Source organism: Embiotoca jacksoni, unplaced genomic scaffold, assembly GCF_022577435.1.
Source record: "Embiotoca jacksoni isolate LCO1_2020_lvr unplaced genomic scaffold, fEmbJac1.0.p SCAF_26, whole genome shotgun sequence".
NCBI classification, from domain to species: domain Eukaryota; kingdom Metazoa; phylum Chordata; class Actinopteri; family Embiotocidae; genus Embiotoca; species Embiotoca jacksoni.
Window position 1 is genome coordinate 2,427,925 of NW_027185377.1, and position 13,592 is coordinate 2,441,516.

General features: G+C 42.4%; 3 protein-coding genes across 3 annotated transcripts; 2 read left to right on the forward strand and 1 right to left on the reverse strand.

Moving 5' to 3' along the window:
- The first annotated feature begins 160 nt into the window (after nt 1-160).
- Nucleotides 161-6,600, forward strand: prr15lb (proline rich 15 like b). The gene is made up of 3 exons (XM_069160112.1): nt 161-307; nt 1,242-1,798; nt 5,034-6,600. Exon 3 carries the CDS (start codon nt 5,062-5,064, stop codon nt 5,395-5,397), a length of 336 nt encoding a protein of 111 aa, XP_069016213.1. The 5' UTR covers nt 161-307; nt 1,242-1,798; nt 5,034-5,061; the 3' UTR covers nt 5,398-6,600.
- pnpo (pyridoxamine 5'-phosphate oxidase) lies at nt 6,579-10,491 on the reverse strand. The gene is made up of 7 exons (XM_069160110.1): nt 9,896-10,491; nt 9,516-9,640; nt 9,300-9,399; nt 9,118-9,171; nt 8,666-8,794; nt 8,511-8,581; nt 6,579-8,119 (listed from the first exon to the last, which is right to left on the reverse strand). Exons 1-7 carry the CDS (start codon nt 10,076-10,078, stop codon nt 7,954-7,956), a joined length of 828 nt encoding a protein of 275 aa, XP_069016211.1. The 5' UTR covers nt 10,079-10,491; the 3' UTR covers nt 6,579-7,953.
- Nucleotides 10,492-10,505: 14 nt separating this feature from the next.
- On the forward strand, nt 10,506-12,845 carry mrpl10 (mitochondrial ribosomal protein L10). Its single transcript, XM_069160111.1, has 5 exons — nt 10,506-10,600; nt 10,818-10,987; nt 11,343-11,507; nt 11,585-11,729; nt 12,334-12,845. The coding sequence occupies exons 1-5, from the start codon at nt 10,561-10,563 to the stop codon at nt 12,558-12,560; spliced, it is 747 nt and encodes a 248-aa protein (XP_069016212.1). The 5' UTR covers nt 10,506-10,560; the 3' UTR covers nt 12,561-12,845.
- Nucleotides 12,846-13,592: the final 747 nt, after the last annotated feature.

Consider the following 13,592-nt stretch of genomic DNA (forward strand, 5'->3'; position numbering starts at 1 on the left):
GAGGCGGTGTTACGTTCGCTAAAAGAACGGACCAATCACGGTTCACCGTGCTGATAGCTGCAGCTGATTGGTGGAAGGCTTTGGAACCTGATTGGTGCAGTGATTAAACACGTCGCTAGAGGGCGGTGTTGCCACCTAATTATCTGCCAGGCCTTGTGTGCTCTGAAATGAGTTCGATCACTTGATTACAAACAATATGAAAGAAGAAGAAAACGGATCAATTCTTCTTCCGTTTACAGACGTGGAAAAGAAGCGTTGACACGAAGATTTCAGACTCTTGTTTTGGTTCCAGTTTTCTCAAATTCTGGTAAGCTGTTGTGCCTTTATCTGAATTTTCCTTTTCTTATCAACATATATTATCTGCTTTTATGAAATATTTCTCCACTAAAACCAATTGCCACTACAATATTGATTATATTTGATTCTTATCTCCAAATGGATTTCAATTCTGCTATCACAAACCTTTATTTTTAGACCAGAAACTGATGTCAAGCAGTATATGATTGTAAACTCTCAGAAACTAAAATTACTATTACTTAGATTAGCCACACACACAAAAAAAAAAAAAATCGAAATATCTCAAAACAGCTTCAAAGAGACTCAAAACAACCACAAAACATCAAAATAGAGATGCAAAATGAACACCAATAGACACTAAATGACAAAAAAATAGACACAAAATGAACACCGTTAAATACAACTCCACTGCAGAGGACACAAAACAACCACTAAGAGACTCAAAACACATTCAATGTCACTTGTAGTTGTTTATGTGCCTCTTTTAGTCTTTTATGAAGCGAGTTTTTACAAAACCCAGGAGCCCGTTGGATCATCTGTCCAAAATCTGACTCCGCAATGTGATGAACCAGAAGTATAGAAGTATGAAGTAGTGCAAAACCTCAAAATGATGTTATTTTCAACCAGTAATAATAATTTGGTTCGACATTTTGTTTTCGTCCTCGTGACATCAGCCCACTTCCCTGTCCAGTCTGAGCAAACACAGATGTGATAAAAATGTTGTCACTGAAAACATCCTTCACACAACGCTTTGGTGTAACTCGTTAACTAGACTGTTAAGTCTCCTGCGTGCAGCAGCGGCAGCACCTCTCGAATGGCCTGATTTCAGGTCATTTGAATGACGACCAAACTTGCAAAGCGAGCGTCCATTCACCGCCTACGATTTTTACACGAGTCATGCAAAGCAGCTCTTTCTCTCCCTCCCTGTGTGTCTCCCTCTGCAGCTTCAAGTAATTTACTGAGACTTGGGACGGGAAAATTCAGCTACACGGGAGCGACTTTATTCTGCTTCCAAATTCCACATTAAAACGATACAGTGGGATTTAAAGAGAGACTGATAAAGAGATTTTATTTGCAGTTTGGAAAAAGCTGCTCGCCCTCCTCCGGTTCACATTAACCCTGATGTCAGTGATCTCGATAGGGACGGCAGCTGGCCTGCAGAAAGGGCTCTCTAAAATCACATGGTTGCAACATTTACCCGGTAGTGCACTCAGCTGGGCGGGCTTTAGGTGTGTGTGTGTGTGTGTGTGTGTGTGTGTGTGTGTGTGTGTGTGTGTGTGTGTGTGTGTGTTTGTGTGTGTGTGTGTGTGTTTGAGGTGTGTGTGTGCTGGAGGGGAGGACAGAGGGACACGGCAGGAGGGAGAGAGATGCTGCACCTGTGCACGATCACCTGCGGACAAGAAGAAGAAGAAGTAACACAGAGTGGAGGGAAAGACTTTGTCAGCATGGCCGGACAGTTTCACATGTGAGAGTCTCCTTCAGCCGGCTCGTCATCAACAAGGTGAGCAAACAACATTGATACCGGCATGTTGACTTATTTCAATTGTTGTCTGTGATGTTTCAACAAGTTGTTAGAGCTGCAGTGACTCGGGGAAATTTTCCAAGGGAAAAAAAAAGCCAAATATTTTATGTTCTCAACCTCTCAAATGTAAAAATTTGCTGCATTTTCTCATCTTTTATTAGTAAATTGAATATTTTTCAGGTTTTGAAGGGCAAAATATAACATTTGAAGAAATTAGCTTGTTCAACTTGCTGTATATGCTGTATTGTTATTGTTAGATAAAGGCTGAAGTAAAAAAAATGTAAGCAAGAATATTAAACATTTGACAAGTTCCAGCCTCTTAAATGTGAGAATTCACAGTGTTTTCTGACCTGATATGATGGTAAAATGATTATCTAAGTACAAAAGAAAACATCTGAAGATATAAACTTGGGCTACAGTAAATTGTGATGCATCTTTCCTTTTATTTTGGCGTTTAAAAGACAATTAACTGCATAATCGAATTAAGTTTGAACCCTATAAGAGACACAAATTCACAGTCTGACAATCTGAAATATTAGAAACAAAAAGAATTGAATCGTATGAATAAACTTTATGCTGAAGCACAGGCTGTAACACGGTGTACCGATTACCTCGGCAGGTGACGTTGCTCGTCTGTGCCGTGTTTGAACTGTCTGGGTGAGAATAAAACTGGTCTTAAAGTCATGAACTAACATTTTGGGAGGAAGAAAATCAACTTCCAGAATGTAAAATGTAAAAACAAACAATGAAAAGAATTACAGGCACTTTGATTGATGCAAATTAGCAGAAACACACAAATTCTCTTCAACTTTGGTGTCCCGGGGTCAACGGTAATGTTCGCCTGCCATAAAGGGACGAAACCTGAGAATCTAATGAACCTCCAGCTCCATTATGAGGGCAGCGCAGTCCTCGGTGCCCTTGGAGCTTCCTCCTCCTCCTCCTCCTCCTCCTCCTCCTCCTCCTCCTCTCCCTGCAGCTCAAACATGACGCTGCTGAAGGGCTTCGCGGCTGGTTAGTGATTTCCTGACCGTGGCCACACAGTGTTCCCTTCCCGCTGTGGTCTGTGAGATCTCACACACACACACACACACACATGCAGCAGAAATACACGGTAACTTATTAAAAAAGAGCTATGGAGGGGCCTCCTTTATGTCAACAGGAGGTTATTTTTTTTTTTTGTTGTCTCAAAGGTCACATTCAAGTCAAACATGGGCTCGCCAAAAGAAATATGTGAACACATTGTGCAGCCGAGCTTTAGCGAGGTGTGAAAGTGCCGCTCGGTTACTTTGTTCTGCAGAATGAAAAAACTGTTTGATGGAAAGTCAACTAACAAGATGCAAATGCTCTGTAAATGTTTGTAGCGGAGAGACTTTTCTTTTTGTTGAGGAATGAACTAACTTTCATGCTGCTGAAGGTATTTAGAAAAAAAGAAAAAAGAAAGGAATTAACTTAAAAATGTATTGTTTTAATCTGAAAATCTGCAGAAGCTGAGAAACACTTTGAAGGAGATGGTTGCAGCTCGTAAAAGCTGGAAACGATCTGTGACCTGAGAATCTGAACACAACCAGGTTTAGAAATGAGTGTAATTATAAGCATAAGATTAGTAAAAGCCTGTATTACCAATATTCTAGTTACTATAGCAACCATAACACGACGGTAAATAAAAGTCCCTCCGTGTCTTGAACCTTTGCTCAACCTGCCTTCAACATCACATGCTCCAGATAAGAGTGAGATGAGTGTTTTTTGCAAAGGGCATGGACTCTTTATTTGCATAGGCGTTGCACAATAAAGAAAACGACCACACCAAAGGAGGATCTACTTCCTGCCAGCCCTCATAAAAGAAAGAGATTGTAGCGTTTGTGAAACTCTTTAAAATTTTGTTTATACGAGCTTCATTTTATCCAGACGCTATATTTTGCATTTCATTGGCAGCCTAAAAGTCCAGGATTCAGTTGAGGTGTCGAATGTATTTAAGAAGTATTTGTGTATAAAAATGACCATCACTATATCTTAAAGCCCGAGAAAGACTTCATCAAATGTCTAGTTTTGTTTATCCGACAGAGACTTTTGTAATTTCGGAGCAATAAAAGCAGCAAATTCTTCCATTTGGTAACCTGCAATTTTTTGAGGGGGATTTTTACTCGTAAATTGACTAAAATTATGAATCGCTTGTCAAAATACGACACAATTCTCCTTTTTATGTATTTATGTGATGTATTTAACAAACAGCACACAATAAAACAGTTTGAAATCCCTTTGATGTGATGTAACAACTGTGTGTATCAGAAAGTCAACAGTTGTTTCATCAGGAAGTTATTTTGCTGTTACCACGGTAACCGGGCATCACAGGCACTCCCTGCTTATCAAACCCCGCACTTATCTTGTGATGCTAACAATAGAGGGGATTTTATTTGCTGTTATATAAGACGTTTTCCGAGCTCCTGGTTTCGGCGTTAAGGCGACAGCTTGCTTCCTCATCAGTGAGAAAAAAGTTTTTGTTTTTTTCTGACTTCATATCAGATCACATGGGAGTGACACTGGATCCTGTTCAGTTGTTTATTAATTTATCAGCTGAGAGCAGAGTGTCAGGTGTCGTCCCCGTCCCCCCCGTTAGGTTACAACCTCCTAATCACGGAGATGTGCCGCGGACGAGGGACGCCGACCGCGGTCACTGTCTGCTTTTTTAAAAATGTATGTACACAGTACAGGACGGGACAGATGTCTTTATCAAACTGGCTGATTAACGATGACATCACATTAAAATGTCTGGCATGGACTCGGCAAACTAAAACCACCAGGATTTTATAAATACTCGTTGGTCATGATATCAGAAATATTGGTTCGACCCAAAGAAAGAGCTTTCAGTCACATGTCCTGGCTTTCATCAACACTTGGAGAGTGGTGGGTTACCATGGAGATGTGAGGTGCAGCTGTGGTCCAGCCAATCCCTGATCAATTCAATAAAGGCGTCCCTCAAGGATCGATATTGGGCACACTGCTTTTTTTTTTTTTTACTTTGAACATTTATTGGTTTTATTGTGAAACTCAAAAGTAAATTTCTACGCTGATGACATCATCTTATTTATCATTGATCTCCACTGCTAAACCAGTTCAGATGCATTTAATGAATCCTTTACGCCCAGTAATCCCAGATGTACGTAGATACACGGTTACAGTGATCGTATGTTCTCCGCCTTCCTAACTGCGCTCTCAGGTCCGTCCCCTGTTCTCCAGTCGGCGCCATGGCCGACCCGAGCTGGTGGAAGCTGACCTTCTTGCGCAAGAAGTCCGATTCCAAGGTTCTGTACGAGATCCCGGCGGAGTACGGCAGCAACACCGGGAACAAAGAGCACCCGGGCGGCAATCCTCCGTCTCCGGACCACGCGGACAGCCAGTTCAACGCCCGGCTGGAGAAGATCGTGGACAAATCGGCCACCAAGGGGCGCCACGTCAAGGTCTCGCACTCCGGCCGCTTCAAGGAGAAGAAGAAGGTCCGAGCCACGCTGGCCGAGAAACCCGATCTGTTCGCGGAGCACAACCTCAGTGACGAGAATCACAAAAAAAAGGCCGACAAATAGCACGCAAAAAAATAAAAAAAAATGCATGTACGTGATCGCACACGTGACATAAACCGGCGTCATCGAAGGCTCTGAAGGAGACGCGAATACATGCAAACGACACGTGTGTTACCGTGTTACCGTGTTTCCAGACCCCGGTAGATACCGTCACCCACGGACTCACACCGAAACAAAACAACTCTCTGGACGATGGCGGAGCAGAGTGGGGACCAAACAAAGTACCGTGGACATTTTTCTTAAAGGTTTTACTCCTTTTTTTTTTTTTTGTGCTCTCACTGTTGTTTTAAATCTTCACAAATCATCACTGGCATGAAGGGAAAGTCTGACATCCTCATTGAAAAGCAGCAATCATTTTTATTTCCCTTATTTTTATGTCTTGCAAAATCAGTATGATTACATCGACGCACAGACATTTTTTTTTATTACCTTTTTATGACCAAAGCACATAAACTTGATTTTTCATGATTCTGTCTGAAACATTTGGTGGCCCCCAAAATGTATTAAGCCACCCTTAAAATTGTATGCATTTTATCGCAGTAGATAATTAAAAGTCAAAGCAAACGGCATTTATGTGAACGAACCTGATTTATTTATTGTAAAAGGTTTGTTTAGAGCTGTGTAAAAGTTGTTTTTATTAACGGATCAAATATCAGTTTATGCAACATTTTTATGAATGAGCCTCATGAAGTTTGATCGTTAACTGCACAAAATACTTTTTGGGGCCACCGTATTCAGTTTGATAAATTTAAAAAAAGTAAGACATGCTGTTTATAAAATCTTCCTCTATTGTTTTTAATAAATAGAAGACGTTAATTTTAAAAGGGTTTTGTGTATTTTATGTCTGCAGACAGGAGACGGCGATGACATTGATTTTAGTAACATCATTCTCTTTATGTTCGCGAGATGTTTGTTATTTCACCTGAGCTTATGTTGGCTGGTTTTGTTGCCATGGTGATAGTAAGCAGACACTGACATCTAACACCCGCTGGCTGCTTTTACCTTTTTGTATTCCAGCATTCCTGATGTCAGTTCACAGATGAATCATTTAGTCATTCATAAAAAAAAACCCATCTAATTAACTTAATATTTCCATCTTTTTGAGTCCTTAATTGTTAGTCTTTAATGTTTGCATCTGCTGTGCTTACTGACACCTGCTGGCCAAACATGGACTTACACCTCAGTTAGAAATTCAACTTTTATTAATGGCTCTTTTCCCCAGTTAATTCAAGTCAAGCAAATGCACAACAATCACATCCTCACAGACTACAAGACACACAAGAGTTGGCACGATTAACACCATCGGCTCTTTTAATCTCACTGTTAAAAGACCGTTATATTCACTGTCATAGACTGCTACGATCAATTCATATTGAATTTAAGTCAGCTAACTGATGGCAAAATATGAATTATTTCACAGGTTACATATTTTCCTTTAAATTCCCTGAAAGAAACTGTAAAGTCACAAAAATATCTGAAAATTACGATAACTTTCGGTACCAATTAAAAGAAAAATGGAGACATGGCTCAGCTGTTTTACAATGAATTAATTCAAATTCAGTGCGAACATGATCTAAATAATCTTTAGTGAGTAATCGAATGGTCATTTTAACATGTAAAAATGTAAAATATGTCTTGATGGACCAATACAATTGAACAAAAATGTTAACGGTAACAAATAATAAAGGAAATTTATTGTAATGAAGTGCAGAAAAGTTTGTCATAAAATCTACTGTATAATATTCCCTGTTTATTGATATTGTGGAAATGCGGAAGTTCAACTATATGTTTATTATTGAGGTCATTGGCAGGTGTTTTTTGTTTTTGTGTTTCCTATTTACTCACCTCTGAATATATTAACAGTGCAAGACATTACAAACACTTGCTACGGCCTAATTACCTAATTAAGGGGCCTCAGTATATTTGGTTTAAAAAAAATTGTATACTCAAACTCTCCATTTTCCTTATAATTAGTACAAAATAACATACTGTAGTTTTAGACACCTTTTTGGAACCTAGTAGGAAATTATAGACCTGTAAAAGAAAAAAGAAGAACAGAAAATGGACCACATGGTGTTGCATCTACGGAGAACAACATGATGACTCAGCTCCATATGTGAAGATATTCTGGTTCAGATTGTGCTTTTCAACAAATTTTTTTATGTCCTAAAGGTCAATGATAAACAACCACGAGTCACGCTGTCAATCATTATTTGACAGGATCAGGTGGAGATTTGCTGTCAGTACACTTTTTTTAAAATCTTTTTACTGTACAATGGATGGAAAATGTTAGTGACGTTTGGCATCTTGAAGAAAAAAAAAAAAAATCCTACAAAAAGAAGCTCCTATTTAATAAACATCAAACGGTTTCTTTTAGATGTTTGTTATTAGAAGTGAGGTAACCATGGTGATTTTTTTTTTTTTTAAGATGAATTACGACATATCTGGACTTCCCTTCATAAAACAGTCTGCCTTTTTTTTTTTCCTTCTTCTTCTTCTTCTTTCTTTGGATTAATGATGTCATAGCTGGACTTCCCTTCCGCCCGGTGGAGGTCCGTCTCACGGGGACAGTCTCCGGTACACCCAGCCTCCCTCCGCCGGGTGCTGGAAGTCTCCCGGCTCGGACTCTCCGTCCTCCGGCTTGGTGAAGACGATGCGGTCGTGGAGCCGGTTGGTCTGTCCCTGCCAGAACTCCATCAGAGAAGGCTTGACGATGTAGCCGCCCCTGTGAGCGGAGAGCGCGGCACCGGGACCGGACGGTCAGAACCGGGAGAGAGTTAGCAGGTCAGCTTAGAGAGCTAATTAAGAAACAGTTAGTAGCATTTTAACTGACTCCTCCTTTTTTTCCCCTTTTCACTATTTATTATTTTCGGTAAATAATTCTTCTGTTTAGCAGAATAACATTTTTCTATCAGCTCCCTGCTTTTTTTTTTTTTTTTACAAAACAGCGTACCAAAAGCTTCTTTACATTCAGCATCAAATTTAACATTTAATATAATTGTTTAATCAGAATGGTGCGTTTGTGTGTCGTGTAAAACGTGGGTTCAAAACTTTTCTTGTTTCTGTTTGATAACGGACAAAAAAATTAAAAAAATTAAAAAAAAGGTGACGCTCACCAGTAGTCGGGCATCGGCACCTCGGTGTCCTTGTACTTCTCCTCCAGCTCTGCGTTTTTCTGCCGTAGATACTAAAAAAAATTAAAACAAATTAAAATTAAAAAATAAAATGATGAGAATTGAGAATCCCGACGTCGGTAAGTTTTCGTTCTCACGTTTCTGTCGGGAACCGGAGCGCTCTGTCGGCTCACGACGGCCCCGATCTGGCTGCTCTTTGGCCGGGAGTGGAAGTAGTCGCACGAGCTCTGGTAGGGGATCCGCTCCACTCGGCCTTCGATGCGAATCTGCATATGGAAATTAAAAAAACATATAAATACACATTCATTTTAGAGAAAAAACAAACAAACTGTGAAGTATTATCAAAAATATTTATAATTCATCATGGTTCTGTTGGAGGTTTCTTCCTGTTAAAAGGGAGTTTTTCCCTCCAAGCTTATGTGGGAATTGTTGGGTTTCTCTGTATAATGTTGGAAAGTTCATCTGCAAGAACTTTAATGTGTTAAAGAGCCATGAAATAACCCGTGTTGTGATTTGGCCGCTATATGAATAAAATGTAATTGAATTGAATGAGAGAGAAATGGGTAGGAACTTTAAAGCTGCTTGTTACCTGTCTGTTCAAAGGTTCCCAGTAGAAGACCAGGCAGGCGTACGGGTTGCCCTCCTGCATGTGGGAAATAAAACCGATCAGATGGGCACTCACCGATCAATACAGCAAGACGAGCAACGAATAAACCAGAAAAACCTGACAAATCATAAAGTAAATATCAATAAATCAAACAAGTCTCTCACCAGCTCTGAACCTTTCCGGCTCTCGTAGTTTGTGAAGAAGCGGAAGCCTTTGTCGCTGTAACCTTTCAGGAGGACCATACGCGCCGACGGACGTCCTTCTCTGAGACAGACGGGAGACCGATTTGAAAACAACAACAACAACGTGGAAAATAAAATCAGGACGTTTCATTCGTCCAAGGTGGAGGAGGAGGAGGAGGAGGTGGAGGTGTTACCTACTTGGAGGCTGTGGCGATGCACATGGCGTTGGCCTCTCCGACTTCAGGGCACTTTGTGGCTTCATCAAACCAGTTTCCAAACTGCTTGATGGGGTCCAGAGATGCCAGGTGACTCTCCTCGAAGCACTGTGTGGAGGAAATAAATAAATACATAAATAAATACAAACAGCCAATCACAGACACTTAATACTCTTACATAAACTAGGCCAAGAAGTCAACGTGCAGGTGTGCAAAACATCTGGAAGAGCACGAGGACACAATATACCTGCTTTCTTCAGCTGGATCACAAACTGTATTCAATGCAGTCGCAGGTGCGCAAACTGGGTTTATTTACACCATCACCACCGGGTTTACGTTACACACTGCCTCCTCGCTCCTCACCTCCTCGTCTCCTTTGTACTTCCTCCTCATGTCGCTCAGGTCCATGCTCGCGACGTCGCTCGTCGATTTTCTGCAGAAGTTCAAGGTGACGACGCGTCGCACCGCCGGAGAGCCTCGAGACGGGACGTTTCCACCAAACAAACAGCTGTACCTCGATAAAGTCGCACTGAGTATGCGCCTCATGCCTGTCAAACTGGCGCTGACGTAACCTTGCGCATGCCCCGCCCCCTTTACGTCAAACTATGACGCAAACGTGCAAGTTTTACAACCAAATGTTAAAGTACAACAGAACATTTCTACACTTACACACGAGACATTTTACGGTTGTGTGTACAGCAGATATGACGTAAACACAAAGATCCAAAAAGCGATGACGGCTTCTCGTCGAAGTAATGCTGCATTCAGGCACTATGGGAAAAAAAAGCTTTAGCATCCAGATGTATACGTCATAGTTTAGTCAACATTTGTTTGGCGCCAGATTACAACTCTGAAACAGTTTTTGATTGAAGTGAAGTCTGGTTTTAAATTAACAATCAGTTTTTGAAAACCCGCAAAAGGTTATAAAATAATCTGATCGATTGAATTTCTTTTTTACCGATGTGCCATTGAACGCAGCATCGGTGCCATCGTCACTTCCTGTACAGCTTCTTTTTTTCCTGTGAAAGATGGCGGCGACCTTGTGTGTAAAGTTGCTGCCGAAACAAGGTAAATATTCACTAAAATCTCCATTTCTCGAGTCATCTTTTTTATTAGTCCGCAGCAGGTTGTTAACGTGTCCGCGTTAAGAGAGCTAGCGGCTGTTAGCCGTGTTAGCTGTCGCTTCGGTGAAGCTGCAAGTGGTTTTGTTTTTCTGTTAGCATGTTAGCATGTTAGCATATTGGTGACGGTGGTGGTGACGGTGGGGGGTCTGTTCGGCTTTCAGGATGGCTGCCCATCACGCACAGTGTCCGGCACGGCTCCAAGGCTGTGACCCGCCACAGGAAGCCGCTGCACATCCTCAGGCAGAAGCTCCTGGCCGTCACGCAGTACGTGGCTCCTCCGCGCGCCGCTCCTCCGGGAGCCTACCCGTCACTCACCGAGCACTTCCGGGAGGTAAGTCGGCAAAACACGCGCTCATCCCGTCCCTGGAAACATCCGATGTTTGTTTGGGGTCAATCTTCTGGAAAAAAAAACAAAAAACGGTCAACAGAGTTTCAGAAAATCTTGAGTGACGTTCAGGTTTCGAGAGGGGGCGGGGCTTCACCGTCCGAGACCCGAAGAAGGGCGGAGTCAGATCAGGAGACCCCAGCTGGGTTTTTCTCCTGTGACCTGTGTCACCGTTGAATTCGTCCCCCGCAGGGTCAGACGGTCAACAGCGAGTTCTCCGGGGAACCTTCTGAAGGTTTTTCTATTTTTAATTGTTTAGTTGTTGTGTCGCTTCACTTCGAGACGATCTCTCCTCCTCCAGGAAACCGGGTTGACGTTGCTCATGAAGCGGGATTTGAAGAAGGTGTTCGAGGACTGCAGAATGATCGCCGTGGTCCAGAACAACAGCTGCAACGCCGACGACATGATAACTCTCAAGCACCGACTCCACAAACACGGCGTCGCCGTCAAGTTCTTCCCCAACCAGGTAAAACTGGAACCGCGTTTTTATTTATTTATTATTTTAAATTTCTTTGATCTGCGATCGTCCCGTTTCGTCTTCAGGTGATTCGGTCGTTCCTCAGCGACTCCGTTTACTGTAACTTGGCTCCTCTGTTCGTCGGTCCGACGGCGCTGGTCGTCAGCAAAGATCCGAAGGCGAAGGAGGTGCTGACGGTGCTGAGGTCCAGCCCGCAGATGACGCTCCTGGGTACGTTCAGCGTTTCCTCCCTTTCTGGATCGTCTGATTGTCGGTTAATAAAGTTTTTGACGCCGATTAAATATGGTAGAAAGTGTGTGTGTGTGTGTGTGTGTGTGTGTGTGTGTGCGTGCAAATTAAGGGTCCAAGTGAATCAGATATTGTTCATTAAATCAAACATAGAAATTAATCTATCTGGTAATTAATTAATTAATAGAAATTAAAAAAGTTGAAATCATTGTTTCCAAAATAAAACACAATTTCAAGTCGAACTTTTTTTGGAGAATAAATCAAAATACTCGCTTTGCTCGTACGAGTCTACAAGATGAACTCTTACAGTTGAACTGCAGAATCGGTTTTAATGGACCGATGTGGTGGTCTCCATGGTTACACCTGCTCGCAGTCCAAAGAGGACGCGTTGTTTCACGAAACGCAATCGGACAAGTGAAGCGAGTTTGATCCCGGAGGTCCCAGTATTTTGACTTTATTCTTGAAATGTAAATAATTTTTATTCTCAAAAGAAGACGCGCTGCGGACGTTGAGCTCGTGACGGCAGCCGCTCTCGTTTTGATCGTCACTAACGTCTCGGACCGGTCCGCTCTCGTCTCACCGACAGGCGGCTGCATCGACGACACGCTGCTGAGCGCGCAGGGCGTCGTCGGCTACTCCAAGCTGCCGTCGGTGACCGTCGTCCGGGGCGAGCTGGTCAGCGGGCTCGCCGTGATGACCTCCCGCACGGCCGCCCTGCTGCAGCGCCACCCGGCCCACCTGTCCGCCCTCCTCCGGCGGTACGTCGAGCAGCGGAGCCCGGAGGGGGCTCCGACGGCGCCGGAGGCCACGTAGAGCTTTCGCGGGACGTTTACTGGGACTTGTTGACTTGGAGGATCTGCAGCGAGGCGGAAACGACGAGGCGGATGCACGCTTTTTAAAGTCTGCAAAAAAAAAGAAAAAAAAAAGAAGTTTACTCAACTCTTGAGTGAAGCAGCTGGTGGTAAATCACAGATTTAGGAGACGTGACTGGTTTCACTGCACCTCAGCTTCATGGTGGAGTTACTGGCCAGACAATGCTGCAAACATGTACTTTATTTAAGGATATTTGTCATATATTAATAAATGACGTGAACTCTTTGTTGCTCAGGCTCACAGTTATTTTTAATCGAAGACATTTTGTGGTTATTTTCTCGGTCTTATTGAAGGATTGTTGCAAGTAATCACGCTCCAGTTTATCTTGGACAAAGATTTGTACCTTAAGATAAAAATAAATAAACCAAACATTTTAAAACATTCATTGAAATAAACTGCTCCAGCCAAAATAAACAGAAGTGGTCACAGACCCTGAAACTTAATCTGCAGATTACAGCATGTTAATCTGGGGCGGTTAGTCTATTATGGTCTGCAGGCAGACATGACTCAAGACTCATACTTCTACAGAAGAGCAGAAATTATTATGTTTTTGATTCAGTCTCCAAAATACAGGTGCATTTTCACTGGATTTACATCAAAATAATCAAATGTGCTTTTATTTCATGGCAGAATTAGAGGAACTGCAGACCTGCTTAAATTACAAGTTATAATGTACAGTGAGTGAAGAAAATATGATCACGTGCTGGTGTTTTTCAGGAAGTCGTTAATTATTATGTACAAGCCTTTACTTTTCCCTTAAATACACTATTCACGGTTTTGTCGAGGCCCTTTGAACTCGCAACCTTTACTTCCCGCTTCAATGTGAGCAAACTGTGTGCAGCGTGAGAGGAGCCCGGCTAGATTTACCCTCCGCCACATCTCTGCTCGACACTCGCTGTAATTCCAGTTAATGCGGATAATGCCCAGGACACGTCGCGCACCGCTGCGCGCCGCCGGCGACGCGCGGCGCTC

Coding starts and splice junctions, on each gene's coding strand:
- mrpl10 (XM_069160111.1), top strand. CDS start 10,561: ATGGCGGCGACCTTGTGTGTAAAGTTGCTGCCGAAACAAG. Junction 10,988..11,342: donor TCACCGAGCACTTCCGGGAG/GTAAGTCGGCAA, acceptor CTCCTCCTCCAG/GAAACCGGGTTGACGTTGCT. Junction 11,730..12,333: donor CCCGCAGATGACGCTCCTGG/GTACGTTCAGCG, acceptor TCTCACCGACAG/GCGGCTGCATCGACGACACG.
- pnpo (XM_069160110.1), bottom strand. CDS start 10,078: ATGAGGCGCATACTCAGTGCGACTTTATCGAGGTACAGCTGTTTGTTT. Junction 9,400..9,515: donor TGCATCGCCACAGCCTCCAA/GTAGGTAACACC, acceptor CGTCTGTCTCAG/AGAAGGACGTCCGTCGGCGC. Junction 8,795..9,117: donor GGGAACCTTTGAACAGACAG/GTAACAAGCAGC, acceptor TTCCATATGCAG/ATTCGCATCGAAGGCCGAGT.
- prr15lb (XM_069160112.1), top strand. CDS start 5,062: ATGGCCGACCCGAGCTGGTGGAAGCTGACCTTCTTGCGCAAGAAGTCC.